At 37.5% G+C, this 18,495-nt stretch overlaps 1 protein-coding gene across 1 annotated transcript in view; it reads left to right on the top strand.

Annotated features, from left to right (window-relative positions):
• lrp1bb (low density lipoprotein receptor-related protein 1Bb) overlaps positions 1–18,495 on the top strand; it is a 491,998-nt gene that overhangs the window by 426,640 nt on the left and 46,863 nt on the right. Inside the window, exons 52-64 of the mRNA XM_052142560.1 lie at positions 48–170; positions 2,089–2,229; positions 2,632–2,819; positions 4,580–4,763; positions 5,102–5,187; positions 8,721–8,843; positions 11,687–11,868; positions 12,650–12,849; positions 13,580–13,768; positions 14,198–14,346; positions 14,459–14,552; positions 16,472–16,588; positions 18,307–18,426. Coding sequence (XP_051998520.1) covers positions 48–170; positions 2,089–2,229; positions 2,632–2,819; positions 4,580–4,763; positions 5,102–5,187; positions 8,721–8,843; positions 11,687–11,868; positions 12,650–12,849; positions 13,580–13,768; positions 14,198–14,346; positions 14,459–14,552; positions 16,472–16,588; positions 18,307–18,426 — 1,896 coding nt within the window. The remainder of the gene's footprint in view (positions 1–47; positions 171–2,088; positions 2,230–2,631; positions 2,820–4,579; positions 4,764–5,101; positions 5,188–8,720; positions 8,844–11,686; positions 11,869–12,649; positions 12,850–13,579; positions 13,769–14,197; positions 14,347–14,458; positions 14,553–16,471; positions 16,589–18,306; positions 18,427–18,495) is intronic.

The raw sequence follows: 18,495 nt of genomic DNA on the forward strand, positions 1-18,495 counted from the left end.
AGTGAATACATTCTTAGAAGCTCAAGGTTTTGATGTTTACCCTCCAGCTCCAAATAACACCTGTGATGAGAATTCCTTCCAGTGCCTTAACAAAGGCTGCATTCCAAAACGCTTCGTTTGTGACCATGACAATGACTGCGGAGATGGTTCAGATGAATCCGTAGAATGCGGTAAGCATCTTGCATCTTATGGAGTTTTGTGTTCCTTGCCACAGTCGCCTTTGGCTTGCTCACTGGGGGCCTAAAGACAGTAATTTTTAAGGCATGATTATTAATCACGTTATTTATTTAAACTGCACAATGAGCGCTTCAAGACATTTTCTGTTGCAGCGTCATTTTCTGTAAAGCTGCTTTGAAATTATGTGTTGTGAAAAATATTATACACATATAAATGACTTTATACGGTCTGATTTTTCACACTATACAAATAAGCTGTATCAATATGTGTTTGACTTGAAAATACATGGATAATGTACTTTTTTCTATTGCAAAAGTATATTCTTTCCACATTTTTTTTAAGTCACTGCATTTTTTTAATACTTGATTTTCCCTTAAGGCTTTTTTATGCTAATTGTATTTGTATATTAAATAAACTGAATATCACCCAAATTTTACAATGAAACAGTAAAAATGTGCTGTGTTTTAATAAAAATACCAAGGCATTTCTCAGTTAATTCAAATTATCCTGTAAGCCTAAGGCTACTCTGTGCTCAAATCATTTGCACTATACATTTTAATAAAGACAGAACAATTTCAAGAATTGTCAATATTGTACTGCATGCATTTGGGTTTTCCCAAATACATTTTTTTATATTTTTGCTTATATCAATTAAAATGTGTGGGCCTTTTAATGGAGAAATTGGACTATGGTCTTCACAAGTTGAAAGGGCACCTTATCTGCAGGACATCAGCCATTTGCATACCCCCTCACAATTTATGTCATAAGGCCATTTTGTACTGAAGTTGAAAGATGAAATATAATTTATATGATATTATTCATAACAAAAGAGATTCCAAGAAATCATCTCAATATAAAATACATTCTGTTGCCCAAGAATGGCAATATTACGTATCGCATATCTTTGTTGTCTCCAATTTTTATTCATCTTTCACACACTGCTCAAATGTTTATTGTTCAGATAATAGTTTACCCAAAAATAAAATTTCTGCCATCATCACTCATCCTATATGAGCAGAATATCCAGTCTAAAATAGATGGGGACCAGAGGTTGGGAAGCCCTAAAAAGGACAAACATCACCATTTAAGTCTTGCACTGTATTCAAAGTCTTCTGAAGCTTTGTGATAGAGTGGATGACAAGACCATCTTGTCAGGAACAGACCAAAATTAAAGGCATAGTTCATCCAAAAATGAAATTTCTGCCATAATTTGCTCAGCCTCAGGTCATTCCAAACCTGTATGACTTTGTTTCTTCTGTGGAACACTGACATCCTCAGTCACTATTCACTTTTATTGTATGAAAAAAAATGCATGCAATGCATTGTTGCATTGAACATAACATGAGATAGGAGCAAATAAATTTATACAGGTTTGTAATTACATGATGGTGAGTAAATTATGACATATTTTTTTTTTTTTTTTTTTTGGTGGGGCTATCCCTTTAAAAAGCATCACTTGAATTCTTGTCTTCCAATGATGTTTTCAAATTTAATTCACACGTTCACAGATTTAAATCTGTCATGTCACGATACACTCAAGTTTTTTGCGTATTATAATTTGACGAGGTGAAATGCAAGAAGGACTTGATCTGTTCATCACACAAAGCTATCATATGGCTTAAAATAAAAGTAGTTTACCGCAGGAGTCAAGTGTATTTCTTTTGTGGTCCTTTTATGTCCAGTTTGGGGCTTGACAGCCTGATTGCTTCCCACTTGTGTTGTATTGAAAAGAATAGCATGGATATTCCTTTCAATATCTATTTTTTTCCCTTGAAAGAAGAAAAAAAATCATATGGGTTTGACATAAAGATGAATAAATGATGACAGGGTTTTCACTTTTGGCTGAACAATCCCTAAGTTTTGTTAAAGCAGAGTATGTCAGTATGCTGACAGTTCTTACACTTTATGCAGCGTACCGCTCATGTGGGCCGGATGAGTTCCGCTGTGCTGATGGCAGATGCCTGCTCAGTGCCCAGTGGGAGTGTGATGGTTACCCTGACTGCCCTGACCACTCTGATGAGCTGCCCCTCAATCTCAAATGCCTGGCTGCTGGTAATGGTTCTGTAAAGCTGTGCCTGAAATATGTTTGACTGATGGATGCGGGGCTCACAGAACATCTAAGGCAATACAAGTTGCGAAAGAACATCATGGATAAAAGCAGGGGGGCTAAAAGTGGATAACTTTGACCTGCAGGGATGGCATGTTTTCAGCTGAGCATATAAAGCTTCTATGAAAAAGCTTTGCACTTACTGACAGTTGCAGAAAGCTTGAAATAACATTTGGCTTTTTGTTGAAATTCAACATGGCATTTAGCTTTGCAATTGTCATACCATTCAATCAAATCATGCTGTATCCAAAAGCATTTTTAGATTTACAACAAAAACATGTCTATTTTGATCTTTTATATTTTTATTTAATTTGTTCACTATTTTCACTCCCCTCTTTTTTTCCTAGAGAGCTTATGCAATAGTTCCTTTTTCATGTGCTCAAATGGCCGCTGTATCTCTAAGAAGAGTTTATGTGACCTGAAAGATGACTGTGGGGATCGTTCAGATGAGAAGAACTGCAATGTCAATGAATGTCTCAACCGTCGTGTCAGTGGCTGTACGCAGGACTGCCAGGACTTACAAGTGGGATACAAGGTTGTCCAATAATATCTCTAGTTCTCTCTCTATAAATATTATATTTTTATACGTCATATTTTTATTTGATGTCAGAAAAACAGTATTATTATAAATGTTCTATATTAAATTATTATAAATTCTTTCAGAGATTTGCCAAAATTTAAGCACATTTATGTTGTCTTTTTATTATTTATTCTAATTTGTAGACATATATAAACAATTCTGTTGCTGTGATTTGTTTTAATTCATATAGTAACTGTTGTCTATGCGCCCCTCAATTGACTTTTCAATAAGGGAGCCAATATTTACTTATTCATATATTGTTTATATTGTTTTTTTGATTATTTTGTATTGAACCAAGTTGCGCTATGACAGCATTTCCAATATGTGTGCATATTTCTTCTGTGTTATTGCCATGTAAAAAAAATACAAAATAGTAACACAAATAGTAACATTCTAAGGAGCACTTCAACATGTGTTTCTTCTGTAGGGTGATTGGAGGGGGAAGAAATTAGTCTGGGCAGGGAAATCAAATGATATATGGCTTAAACGCTGTACATTTTTGGTTTCTGTAAAGATTGCAGTTTAAATCCCAACAATGCAATTTATTACATATGTTTTTCTTTTTTCTGAATAGCAAGATTGTGAATGAAAATAATATTTTGCCTCCTTAGGGTTAAACTTACTGTAATTACAATTAATTTTATGTGATTTATTATTTATTCCATTGTCTGTTAATCTAAAATTAGATCAGTGTAGCTGGGATTATGCTGGATTTCTAGATGTTACATAGTGAAAGACTTTATGTAACAAATTATATGAATTTGTGAATGTTATTCAAAGTAAATATTGGCTCCATTAGCAATATATTGAAAATTCACTTGATGTGAGAAAAAAACAAACAGGGCTAAATTTGATATTGCAACACTGGCAGTCTTTTAGTCTGGTTTGTTTTTGTCATTATATGATCAAATGCGGGCAGGCTTTACATTCTTGTCAATTCTTTCAAGTGAGTACAACATGTACGAAAAAACGTACTATAATTAATTGATTTTCAGTAAAGCAGCATTAGTCCATTTTTATTTCAGCAACATATTTTCACTAAATTACTCAATCAAACACTCAGAAAAGCTATTGGAACAATTTGTTCCAGTTATGTTACATTGGCATAAACAAAAGCTTGTACCTTTGGGAGCCATGCCTGATGTGGTTGAATTCAGAGCTAATTCTTTCTAGTCAGACACTTCTGCTAAGTTTCTAATGGGTTAACTAGATTTCAAGAGAGCCATGTTCATGTGACCAATGATCATCAGAGGTCTTTGGATGCAGAGAATGGCAGAATCCACCACAATATCGATAAAGAGGCCACAGGAGCTTACGGCGCAAACATACAAACATGCCAGGCTACTTACTGTAAGTGAAGACTCTGACCTTGTTCACTGTATAAATGGAAGTATCATCACAAGGTCCTTGAGGTTACAGACTGAACAAAGATCATGAGTTATTCTCTCCAACTACAAAAGAACAACTGACTCAACCCAACTGAGGGTTTTGATTTGGAACATTTTTAAGGGCTTGGCACAAAAGTTTGTGATTTTTCATGATTTTCTTTCCTCCGTGGAACTCAAAACAAATTTACCAGAATTAAATTACTTTAAGTTCACTTAATGATTATTGGACTGAATGTTTTTTTTTTTTTATGATTCTGTTTACAGCAATTTCCTGGTTTACAATCAAAAATATCTAAATTAACTTCTATAATTTTTCATTGTGTCTAGTGTAAGTGCTGGCCAGGTTTTCACCTTAAAAATGATGGAAGAACATGTGTTGATATTGATGAATGCTCCACCAGCCTCCCTTGCAGCCAAACCTGCATCAACACTTACGGTTCCTATAAGTGTTTGTGTGTAGATGGCTATGAAGCCCCCAAGAAAGACCACAACAGCTGCAAATCTCTTTCAGGTAAACCTCCATAGTTTATATCCATACCTATTGTGCTTTTTACCCTAGGTAGAACACACAAGGTTCATGTGTTCAAGGCTAGATAGTATAATTGTATACAGTTTATTTGAACTTTTGATTTTTCAGTAGTTTAATTCTACATAAGTCAAAGATACATTATCACGACAACACCACAGTGATTTCAGATGCTTTCTCACACCGAATGTGTTACAACTTAACTAGCATTCTGATTTCAGGCTTTAACATCACGTCAACTTTGTTTGGTGTTAAGTGAGGGCTAATGAGTGTACACATTTAAAACATCAGCAAGAACAAACCCTCGTGTTTTTCTCTAACAGCTGAAGAGCCCTTTCTTATACTAGCCGATCTTCATGAAATCAGAAAATTAAGTGTTGGTGGATCCAATTACACTCTTCTAAAACAGGTAAAGCTTTACGTAAACTGTTTTTTTTTTTCACACTTTATTGGAAATTTGCACATACAGTCTGACTAGCTGAGACTGCTGTACTGCGACTGGAGATTCTAAGTGGGCTTCAGAGACCCGACAATCAGTTAGAACTGCTAGCTTCGTAAAAGCATAATAGGGGACCAATTAAGAGCTGTGGTGACATGGCTCTGATAACAACACATTGTCTATTGCCTCCTGTGCCCTTTGAAAACACTAATTGAAGTCATTAAGAAGGCTCCCGTCATGGTGGAGCTTCAACAACTGCCTTAACTGTGAACTATATACATTTTTACATTTAATATGAGTTTTCTGTCTTCATTTGAGTAATTTTTTCTTTATAAAGTTTTGCTTGATAAGTGATTAAGTATATGTGAGTTACTTTGTTTCCTTGGTAAGGTGGATTATAAGTAACACAGAAGTATGTCAGTTCTTAACTATAACCTAAAAGCCAAACATATAATACAGTAAATGGAACTGATGAGGGACTGCTGCAGCGAGTGTTCTGTCAAATTCCCTGACAGATTCTTACACCCTTCTCCCTGATTGGTCCTGAAACTCACCCCTACAACGTACACCCACCCCTAACCTTAACCATAGTAGGAAGTCATTGGTCCCTATACCTAAAGGCCAAACCTACACCTACCCCCATACTAGGGAGTAAAAAATTATCACGACGTATGGTCTATTGACCCACCACTCAGCGTTTTAACAATTTCAACTTTGAATCCATTGCTGCTGTTCTTTTGAAGCATCAGCTAATGATTACTGGACCATTTGGATGAAGTATCATTACTTGGGCAGTGCTAGTGCTAAAAGCAAGACAAGACGTTGGACATTTTCAGAATGTCATACTACCACACTACTTGCTATTTCTGCCACGCACAGGTATGACAGAAGCAGTAAGAGTAGCATTGGTAGTATGCCATTCTGATCCCGTTCTCTGCAGCGCTTTTTCATGTGGAGTTCAAAGCGGTGCTTAATACTGGATATCAAGTGGATAGTCACATCCTGCCGACGGTTTAATATTGTGGTGGATGTGGGTTTAAGAGATTTAATGCCCATAGCGATGAATACTCAACCTATGGGGACTAGTTCTTTCATTTACTCAACCTGTAACTTAGACTGTGGGAAACATTTAGTGTTACTTGAACTGGTGATATTTTAGTGCATAAAATATTATATAGTGAATTATATATTTAAATGATAAAAGGCTTTGATTGGAAAATGTTATCAAACATTATTTTAATGTTGCTTTGTTTTCTTTCCTAAGAAGGAAATACGTAAATTGTTTAAGGGGCCCAAAAATATTTCTGTGCCCGGGGCCTAAAATTTGGTGCTATGCCCATGTGAATAGCTCAATGAAAAGTCTTTTGGACTCTTAGATATAGATACTACTTCTTGGCCTACTGTTGCATGTTGCATTTCCCTGTACTATTAACCACAGCTGGTGTCATTAGAGGACTATAGTCATTACCGTCTAAATGGTGATTCTTAGTGAATGTGAGTTTCCTCAATTCGGCACTTACATTATTACATTATTCATACTAATTGAGACTGTCATCCAGGGGCATGTCTGGAAGGCTCTCAAGAACTCTCCCCCTTAATGGAGTGGTCTTATTAGTAATAATTCAATTTAATTTATTCACTTTTGTTTAAAAGAGCGAAGGGAGTCAAGTTTTTGTTCCTAAATGTGAGTGACCCCTGCAGCCTCTTTGCAACACCCAGAGGTCGTTGTTGACCACCAAATCAGCTTTGGCTGGTTTAAGCTGTTTTTTTTATTTAGTTTTTTCATTAGGGGTAGAGTATTTATAATTAAATCATTTGTAATAAATTGCCCAATCAATTAATCTTAGATATTTTTGTCTCAACAATTTACTGCCCTGCTGCAGATGACCTGGACCTATTTGACCTGCATGAAACCCCCTTTTGTGTTTCCCTAGTTATCACATACAACTTTTTGTCTTTAGAAACAAAATAATCTTTAAAGGGATAGATCTCTCAAATGAAAATGATCTGTCATAGTGTCATTCCAAACCCCTATGATTTTCTTTCCTCCATGGAACTCAAAACAAATTTACCAGAATTCAATTACTTTAAATTCACTTATTATGTATTCATTTAGAAGGCCTTTTCATCCAAATCGACTTACAAATGAGAACTACAACAGAATCACAAGTAATTGTACAAATTTAGTAGAGAGGAAGGTGAGAGACAGTGGTAAAAGAATGGATTGAAATTAAGGGAGTGCAGAGCCATTGGTTGTTCTGTTAGTGAGCATCAATGCCTTGAACTTGATGTGAGCAACCTTTGACAACCAGTGCAGTTAGATGATTTGAGGTGTGACGTGTGTTCTCTTGGGCTCATTGAAGACCAGTTGTGCCACCCCATACTGGATCAATTGCAGAGGTTTGGCTGTACATGCCAGAAGTTCTGCCAGAAGAGCATTGCAGTAGTCCAGTCTATATACAGTATAACAAGTGCTTGCACAAGGAGTTATTTAGAATGCTCAGATAGCAAGGGTCTGAACTTCCTAATGTTATACTTATTAAATCTGCCTGATCGGGCCTGGATGGTGTAATTGTTGATAAGTCTAGGTGAATAGTAAAGTTATAATGAACTACTGGGCTCGCTGGAACAACGAAAAGCTCTGCCTTTGCTAGGTTGAGTTGGAGATGTTTCCTCCAAAGCAAAATATCTGCGAGGCAGGCTGTGATCTGTGCAGCTACTGTTAGATCATCAGGCTGAAATGAGAGTTAGAGATCTGTGACATCGGCATAGCAATGCTAGGAAAAGCCATTTGCCTGAACTGCAGATCCCAGTGATGTAATGTAAATGGAGAAGAGGGTCCCCAAGCACTAAATTCTGAGGTACCCCTGTAGCTAGTTGGATTTATTGTGGCACCAAAACTAGGCTAAAGGTGGAGGCTTATTGACCTGTCTTTGGGAGTGGTCTGACATGGGTATCAGGTTGGTTTTTGTCTGTCATCATGCCTGTCACCTGATCTTAGCACCTGTGGTGAAGTGGGTAAAGGGGGGCGAGCAAATGGTAGTCTGACTGAGAGGAGGCTGACATGAACATGACAGTAACGAATGTACCCTCAGTATTCTCTCTGAACTGCTTCCCTGGATTCTAAAGTGAGCTGCAAGCATATACCAAACATTTCATCCTGTTAAAAAATCAATACTATAAATTGACATCAAAGTTAATGTATTCTTTGTATGTTTCATGTCTAATGTACATCCTTGCTAGATTCTGTCAAGAGATAAGTGTATGTGAGGTGGCTATGTAAGCCCTTCAGCTAATTGAATGGTACAACAACAATCCATAACATCTCATTCTTTTTAGTTTCGGCATAGTTGATTTATGGTTGCGGGCTGCAGCATTTTCACAACTAATACATCAAGCTAATTGCACTAATAACTTGTTGAGCAGTCCATCTTGTGTTGGGATGTTTGTGACTTAATTTACCCCTTCAGCTTCTGTGTTGGGTTCTCTTCTGACTTCTACAGGGTCTTAATAACATCATTAGTTTGGATTTCGACTACAAGAAGGAGTTCATCTACTGGATTGACTTCAGCAGACCCAGTGGCCGGAGGATAAACAGAATTCGCCTTAATGGCAGTGATCTTAAGGTACGTCTGGATTCTCATTTATCAAAATCTCGTAGTCTCTCGTAGCCAGACCTTTGATGAAATGGCAACGGGTCTGGTTCACATTACAGCTAATTCTGGCCAAGAACTGCCTACTTCATATGAAGAGACCATTTGAGTAACACATAATTCAACCAACCACAGTTTGCTTTGTTTTTATGTGCAATTTAGTGATGGTTTTATCTGAAATAGATTATACCACAATATTAGTATATTGGTGTGAAAAGTTCTCTACATCCAAAAGTAGAAAAAGCAGACTCCAGACATAGTTGGAAAAAAGATCAGATTATACAATTCTGCTTGTAGATATCTAGTCTACTTGCTACTTACACCCTCAAACACAACACGGGATATCTTTCAAAGATTTGGCTCCACTAACCTGGCAAACTTTTGCAAATCCAGTGATTAGTTCGTCCTAAAAAGTGATATTTTTTTAACCTTGCACCTTGTAAATATGACTTTGTTCAAGGTAAACTGATTGTAAAAAAACTAAATTATGTACCCTACTCCTGGAAGTCGCATGATGTCAGCCAGTCAGATTAGACCTTACCAGATCGTGAAGGTTCTTTCCAGTTTTGTGTACAATATGCATCAAATGGTCAGTGAATGGACAGGATGCATCTGTTAGCATGCTGTTTAAGGCTGACACTAAACAAGGAGTGACAACAATGCAAAGTTGTCTGGACAAGTTATTATTTGGCATGCCATCAAATGGGTGCTATAGATGTCAACATCTGAATATCTAAATAAATTGTTCTGTTTTAAAGCCATACAGCTATAGGTTGCTCATTTTAGCAGTATTTGAGGACTCATTAAGGTCACATTGTTAATGCTCAGATGCACATCTCTGCCACGTACCTGCTGAGCAACACTTTTCCCCATCTCATTAGCTTCATTGCAGGGGCCAAGAGCCTCATTTGGCTTCATTACACAGTGTTGCCCCCTCCTGATTTATCACCCCTGCTCAGCACTAGCTAAAGCCATTTGAAATTCATTATCATTTCCGGGTGTAATCTACAGAACACTGGAAATAGAGACAATGCAGGCTGATACAATATGTTTAGGTAAGAAAACTTTACCCATCATTAGCTAGAGACATAATGATAATCTTACACCAGAATTATACAGCTCCATTGCTATCACAATTGCTGTTGCACAAAAAACAGAAGTTTATTGATCAATAATTTGTTAATGTGGTGATTTTTATAATACATGACTTACAATAGAAGGCACATAATTGTCTTTCTCTTACCATGCTAGAGAGAAATGACAATGCATTTTCACTTAACATTTATAATCACTCATGATACAATCATAAAGAATCTCTAAAGACTGGTTCCTGTACCTCGACTGGTAAAGTGTGACACTAGCAATTCCAAGGTCATAGATTCAATTCCAAGGAAACATGAAAACTGATCTTAAATGCACCGTAAATTCACTTTAAATCATTTTGACAAAAGCATCTACTAGATGACCTTTTATGTTTTGTAATTGTAAAATTATTATTATCTATTTCAAACTCTCTGTTAAACTTTATAAATTAAGAAAATATTTATTAGTCTTTCAATGCTGAGACTGCAACTTAAATACTTATTACCACATAATCAGAATTTTTACAGACTTCAAATATATAATTTTTCACAATTAATAAACAGATGCCAGGAGCAAATTATAAGCCCCTAGCAGCAATTCCCAGAGTTTTGATTGTGGAAGCAACGTACTCTGGGTTAGATCACTGGAATATTGTAATGTAATAACTCTTTAATAAGAGTTTTGCACTATAGTGTGTCATCATGTTAGGCATGATGCCATAGGCAATGCCTTTGGTGTGGTTTAATGAGGGGGTTTGTCTATTAATAGATGATGGGCCAAAGTTTATATTATATTTTGCCTTAATCGTGAAGTTGACATACTTAACCACATATGTGGCCCTATGTGGTGTGAATACTAAAATCCTGTTGTTAGCCTGCATTTAGGACACATGCCATAAATAATGCCCTTGAATAATGTCTATAAAGAAGATTTTAGCATTCATATACTCGTATATATGAGAGGTTTGCTGCTACTCTGAAGATCTGATTGGATTTTGATGCCCCATGTGTGTTCAGTACTGATATATTCAAATGTTGACATTTTTAAATGAGTTAGCCTTCATTTCCACACAAGGCGCTTCTTCAAATCAGTGCAAGACGAGATCACTGGAATACCAGAAGCTCTTTCTTTCCCTCTCAGAATATTAATGTTTCCTTTTATGCGCTTATCTGGAGGCACTTTTCTGATTGGGAAAATTTGCCTCAATCATTGACATTTACGAGAATATTTTAAGATCAGCTTAGCTGAAATGACTGCTGAAGGTATGGTCTTGTCAATTGGCATGGCTGCATATCTGCTGTGATATGATGTTAGAGCAGATCTCATATTATGTCTCAAATCAAACATATTACTGTATGTCTTGTAATGATAGCTTGTAAGCATTGTGGACTGGAAAGTTTCCTAAATACACAATGTAATATTTGCATCAGGCCCGGCATCACAAAGAGATTTACTAATTTAAAGTACCTTTTTTTCAGTACTTAAATACTCATGTTTTCTTAAGTTTGCCACATAGGAATTTTAACCTTATTATTGCAAAAATTAAGCTTTATCAAAAATGGTACCATTAGTCACTTACATTAAGAACTACTACATTTAAAATATATATTTTCATGTCTTATCTCACTGAGAGCACCAAGTGAGCCAGGACTACCACTGGTGCTCCTCAAAATAATAAAACAAAGGTTGTTGTGTGTATGTTAGATCTGAATGTCCCTTGTTTGTTTTAATAGATTGTTCACCGAACCGCTGTGCCCAGTGCACTGGCTTTGGACTGGATTGGGAAGAATTTGTACTGGTGTGATGTGGAAAGAAAGACATTGGAAGTATCTAAATCCAACGGTTTATATCCCACTGTCTTAGTGAGCTCTGGCCTGAAGAATCCCACAGACCTGGCTCTGGACGCTCAAACCGGGTACATTGTTAACAGCTTTCTATTTGGCACAGTATGCTTTCTACTTTTCACCCTGATACTTCAAAAATAATTTTCTTACTCAGTCTTTCTTTTCTGTAAATATATCTGTAACAAGATACATTTACTTGTACCTGAGAAGTCTTTTTTTCTGAGAAATCTATCCAAATGTAGTGAGTTTATACTTAAATTAGGAAAAAGCTTTTTATTTAAAAAATAAACTTCCCTTTGAATTACTTTTTTTTTTCTTACCCCACTGGCAAATATTTATTTGTTAAAAGGGTCATGACTAACATTATTAACTTTGGTCCACTGATGATGTAAGTAAAGTTTTTTTGTACTGAAATGGTCATAATTGAGTAATGTATGATCATTTTGTTATGATTGGCTAACATCGTGCAGCCCCTCGAATACAGCCATATTTAAAACTCAGTCAGAAGTGAATGAACAAGCTCCACAACATGAATTTCAGCATTTACACAATGCACATCCAACACATTGCATCCGAATATTTTAAACTGTTCACTCAAGCACATCAGCACTATAAACAAACAAAAAGTCATGACATTTGAAATATTTATGAATGGAACTGTTTAGGGTGCAATGATTTAAAATAGGCATTGAAATAGTTGCTGCAGAGGCGGTCATGAATTAATGAGCCTTGTAGTGAAGTAGGGAAGTTGCAATCAATAGGAATGGCTAATCTGTACTTGAAACAACTGTGGCAAGGACATGTCTCATATTTTTGGAAGCTGGTGAATGAGGGTCTCTCTCTGTCCCTCAGGTATGTGTTCTGGATTGACTGCTGTGAAAACCCTCATGTCGGTCGAGTTGGCATGGACGGCCAAGGCCAAACAGTTATTGTAAACAAAGAGATCTACAGCCCATCAGCTCTGACCATTGATTACACAAACAAGAGGATCTACTGGGCAGATGATAATCACATCCTTTTTGCCAACATGGATGGTTCACAGAGGCACAGAGGTGTGGATTGAGTCATAATTTCATTCCTTTTCTTCTTTCATATATTGGATTAGTAGACCATGACAAGGCAGAATTAAATAAAAGAAACAGCAATAAAGCCATTTAACTGTATAATGTGAAGCCAAAATTAACCACAAGCTGAAGGTATTGTACTGTACAGTATGATGGCAAAAAATATGTCATTGCACTTACAAATGTAAAAGTTGAAATGTATCTTTTATTACCAAGATTATGTGCAGACGCCCTTCTAATTATTGTGGATACAGCCATTATGAAGATTTCATACAGCCTTTGACAAACATTTAAAGAAGAATGGGTCGTACCATATACCACCCGGTCAATAATGTAATGGTTTACTGAGACTGGTGTAGAAGAACTTGACTGGCCAGCACAAAACCCAACAACCTTGAATATTTTTGAATAAATTGGAATGCAGACTGTGAGCTAGGACTCAACGCCCAACATCAGTGCCTGACCTCACTGATGTTCTTGTGTTTGAATAAGAGCAAATTCATGCAGCCATATTGCTACATCTATTGGAAAGCCTTCCCAGAAGACTGGAAGATGTTATAGAGGCAAATGGGGAACCAATTCCCTATTAATTCCGATGGTGTTAAAATATGGGGTGTCCACATACTTTTGGCCTTGTAGTCTCTTTCAATTTTGGATGTAAAATTAGGTAAATTTGAAAGGTTTTGGATAATGACTTGAGAATTAATGTGTCCCTCAGTTCCTCATGACCACATCCAGGGTGTGTTGGGGCTCACGCTGTTTGAGGACTTCATTTATTGGACTGACGGAAAGTCAAAATCTCTCAGACGAGCCCACAAGACCTCTGGTGCTAATGCTGTTGAGCTCCTGAATTCGTGGCAAGCTATTAAATCTGTCATAGTCTACCACCCTCTGCGCCAGCCCGAAGGTAAAGACTAAATTTTATATTCATTTTAATCTTTGGGGCAAAGTGTCCAGTTGCACAACTTTAGTTTTGTATTTCAGTGAAAAAACCCTGCATCTTTTTGTACTGGTTTGGTGTTGTGCCAGGTGTATTTAATTGAAGTCAATGTCATTATTTTTAGTGCAAACATGCCCCCTTTCAATGTAAATTATAGATTGTGCTTTATTTATGCAAGTCTGCAGTATTTGCCAAGTGCAAATTGCCTTTAGCTCTTCATTTTTGGTGTGTTTGTGCCGTTACCTGATTTGCAGAATACATTTGTGAATCATGTGTTAGAACAGTGTGTGCAAATAAACAGCGCTATCAGTGGCCGTAATTTATTCTTAGTGAATTTCCTCCTCAATATTTACTATACAGAAAAAAGTAATTTATACCCCCTCTTTTTTGTGACAGTCCCCAAACACCAATGTCAAGTGGCCAATGGAGGGTGTAGCCATTTGTGTTTACTGTCTCCCGGTGGAGGTCATAAGTGTGCCTGCCCAACTAACTTCTACTTGGCTGCCGATAACAAGACCTGCATGTCCAACTGCACAGCCAGCCAGGTGCGTTTGCCAATGTCCTCATTCAGTGTCAAAAGTAGGAACAGTAAGGCTTGTTCCAGATTTGTTTTGTGCACAACCTATTTACCTTTTCTACACTCGGAACTTTTTGCAGTTTCGCTGTGGTACAGATGAATGCATCCCATTCTGGTGGAAATGTGATACAGTAGATGACTGCGGCGATGGATCTGATGAGCCTTCGGACTGCCGTGAGTGCTTATCTTCTCCATCTAGAATAGATCTGTTTATTGTTAAGAAGGGTTTGTAATATTCATATAGAATTAATATTATATATCATAATTAATATACAGTATACTGCATGCTTTGTTGTAACTGGGGTTTGGCAATATAGCTAAAAATATTATAACCACCGCGCATTTCACAACCCTCGTGGTGTTTTTGCCACATGTTACCTCCCCCTAGACTGGGCAGGATGTGGCCACCACAGGTTATTTTCCCCCCCTGAAAGAATAGGACCGGGAAAGACCGCCTTCCCCAACGCATTTCTTAGTGTTAAGATAGCCCCAGCTGCTTCACTATATGAGAGACATAGTGAGAGAAAAGGCGCGGCTGCCGGGCTTGCTCCCATGCTAGTCGTGTAGCACCTGTTCCCACCTCAGGGGTGCAGGGAACCTAAGGTCTGTATGTGACACCTCTTTGGGGGCGTTGGGGAGGGCTACGTGCAGCCGACACAGTTGCCTCTAGCACGCAGTAGCCTGCTTGCACCTGTCTTGGCAGTTCATGTACCACAGTCAGCGTTTTTATATGGGACCCCTTGTGTAACTTAATTCGACACAACGTCGAGTGAGTGACAGAAGGGGAACGTCATGGTTACTGTTGTATCCTCTGTTCCCTGAGGGAAGGTACGAGATGTTGTGTCCTTCCTGCCACAGCACTAGACCTACCACTGTAAACGGCCATACGTTATTTTCGGCTCCTCAGTGCAAAATCCATACTGGCACTCGCTGCCCCGCTTCCCTTTATACCCGTATGTCCTGGGCGGGGCATGCAAATTCTGTCTGCCAACTTGACATTGGCCTTTTCTCAGGTTCAGAGGTACGTTTGGCGTCCCAGGAAGAACCCTTATGTCACTTCATTCAACACAATGTCTCGTTCCTTCCCTCGGGGAACGGAGGCTACAACAGTAACCATGACGTTTCTGGTTGTCACGATTAGAAATAAACTGCACTTACGTATCTCACTTCATTATCGTCTTCGTCTGCCTGTCATTGCCTACAGAGCAACATTACAGTTTGATGGTAGGAATGAAAATATATCCACAGGTACACCTCCAATTCAGTACACCTCCTATCTGAAGCTAATTGGCTAAATTTCTAAAGGCTTGACATAATTTTCTGTAATTTCCAACCTGCTTAAAGGCACAGTTAACTTAGTTTATGTAAACTTTTGACCTAATGGAATTGTGATATATTCAATTAAAGGTGAAACAATCTGTCTGTAAACAATTGTTTGAAAGATTAATTGTTTCATGAACAAAGTAGATGTCCTAAACAACTTGCCAAAACTATAGTTTGCTAATATTAAATATGAAGAGTGGTTAAAAAATGTAGAGTGAGTTTTAATGACTTCAACCTAAATGTATGTCAACTTCTGACTTCAACTGTATATATTAGCATTTGACAATATTCAATATACTGTATATCTGAACAATGGCGAAATTCAAATAATTGAATCAGAGTTTTGAATCGATTAATTGAAATATTAGCAGGTTATTCACAATTTGTAGATTGCAAAATTATTGTGAATATATCATGAATATTTAATATATAATTTACTACCTAATGACAGCATTGTTATATTAAATACTACAGAGATTAAATACTTTACAGCTACAGGTTAGACTAACCTGTTTGAGAAGCAATGAACTGTCGCTGTTTCATTTTTAAAATGAAGAAAATGACAGGCTGCTGTTAATAGGTGGAACATCTGTTGTTCGATAAAGGCCAGGTGCCATTAAATAGTGCAAAGATGCTTTTTAAGGAATAATGGAAAGTGGGTTGACTCACCCATTTCAAGTGACCTCACACAACTATGAAGTAAAAACACACAGCTATGCTTAAATTGTCTTGAATCCTCAGGAGTTCACTGTTAATAATAATTTTTGCAGCGGAATTCAAATGCCAGCCTGGGCGTTTCCAGTGCGGCACTGGCCTTTGCGCCTTACCTCCCTTCATCTGTGATGGAGAGAATGACTGTGGGGACAACTCAGATGAGGCCAACTGTGGTGAGCAGAATGATACATATGAAAACTGATCTAAAATGCCATGTTCTTATCGACAGATCCAATGCTTTTTTTTCTCTGTGTGAGGCCCTCTTGTAGAATTCAGTTCCCTGAAGTATGCAACATGCGCAAGCAAGAAAATCAGACTTAAATTTTTAGCAGCAACAAATCTTCTTTTGCACAGCTGTCTCTGAATGTTCCATTATACAAGAGTCTTGCTGCTATCAAGCAATCAATATCCACTTTAGGAGTATTAGAAAAGAGTGCATGGTATTTTGTCATCTAACCATTGTAATCAGGATGTATTGGACCAATGGTGATTTAAGATTCAAGAAGTTTGATGCTTTTAAAACAAATAATATTTTTTCTGTAATGAATGATAATGAGACAAATAGACACAAGAGCAGAGGAACAGTTCAAAGGATTTATTATCAGTAATAATGAGTAGTCACTGGGATGAGGAATGTAGAAATCCGGCTGCAGCAGCAGGTAACGATCTAATGTTGTGCGTGACATAGGCGTGCATGGGGCAATCCATGAAGAGTGTGTTCGTTGGATAAGTGTGTGCGTTGTGGAAGTCAGGAACAGATTTGTAGAATCCTCAGTTGAAGCTTATTGAGATGAAGAACAACAGCCAGCAGAGGGTGAAACTTCACTCCCGACATGCGGGCAGAGACTAGGTATCCTCCATGGAAGAGCAACTGGCATGCAGCAATACTAGAAGGCAACCACACACCCGACACACAGGCAACCAACACCAGACAGGACCAACTAGACAGAGAGAGTGCGGTTAATACTCAACATCAAACAATCTAGCAATGATACTGAGAACACGACGGGCTTAAGAGGGAGTGAATTAGGTGAGAACAGGAGTTGCTTGGCATGCTAATCAGTGGCATGATCAGCGTTCCCCCGGAAACAATGAGTGTTCCCATGGAAACGCAGATCATGCATGCCAGCCACGCCTGCGAGACATGAGGGACAGAAAATGACAAAACATACAAAACAAACCGACAAACTCACCGGAGCTGTGACAGTTTCTGCACTCATCTTATCTCAGCTCTATTCTTCTTCTTATTCATTTCTTTATGATCCATTTGAAAGGAACTGAATTTGTCTGGAATCTCAATGTCTGTATTACTGATTGTGCTCCATTGAGCCTTAATTGATGTTGTAGCTAATCTTTTTTTTTTCTCACAAAGCTCAGTTTCAAAACCTAGTGAGCTGCCTTGCTATCTACTGCCTGCATAGGCAGCTACCTTCTAAGGAAACATCTTAACCATTATAGAAACTTATTATTAACCGATTTGGAATGCACTAGCAATTTACAAATAGCACACAAATAGCGCCAACTCGCTATTGCATCAGTTGAATTTTATGTTAGCATGTTGCAAAGCTAATGGGACTGTGTTATGAAAAGCATAAATAAATACATAGCATTCACAATTATTGTTAAAAATGTAGGTTTTTAATTAAAATGCACTATTTGCATTGTTAATTTTCAATATTTAAAGTAAATATAAGTTTATTTACAATTAATCGTACATCTATGATGGATTTATTCACTTGGATATCTACATATGATGCTGCCTTGGAATTTAGAGAAAAGAAAATACATTAGAAAGCAGCATTATGATTAATTAAATGGTCCCTCATAGGCAACTCACTAAGTTTAGGCAATTGTCTCGACGCTTTCCTAAAATGTTTCCCTCCATTTGCAGATACATACATCTGTCTGTCAGGCCAGTTCAAGTGCACCAGAAAGCAGAAGTGTATACCATTAAATCTTCGCTGCAATGGACAGGACGACTGTGGGGATGGCGAAGATGAAACAGACTGCCGTAAGAAAAAACCATGACATTTTTGCTCCCTCCATTAAACACTGACAATAATGGGCCTCATTCTCTTAA

The sequence above is a fragment of the Xyrauchen texanus genome, chromosome 14, assembly GCF_025860055.1.
Source record: "Xyrauchen texanus isolate HMW12.3.18 chromosome 14, RBS_HiC_50CHRs, whole genome shotgun sequence".
Lineage (NCBI taxonomy): Eukaryota > Metazoa > Chordata > Actinopteri > Cypriniformes > Catostomidae > Xyrauchen > Xyrauchen texanus.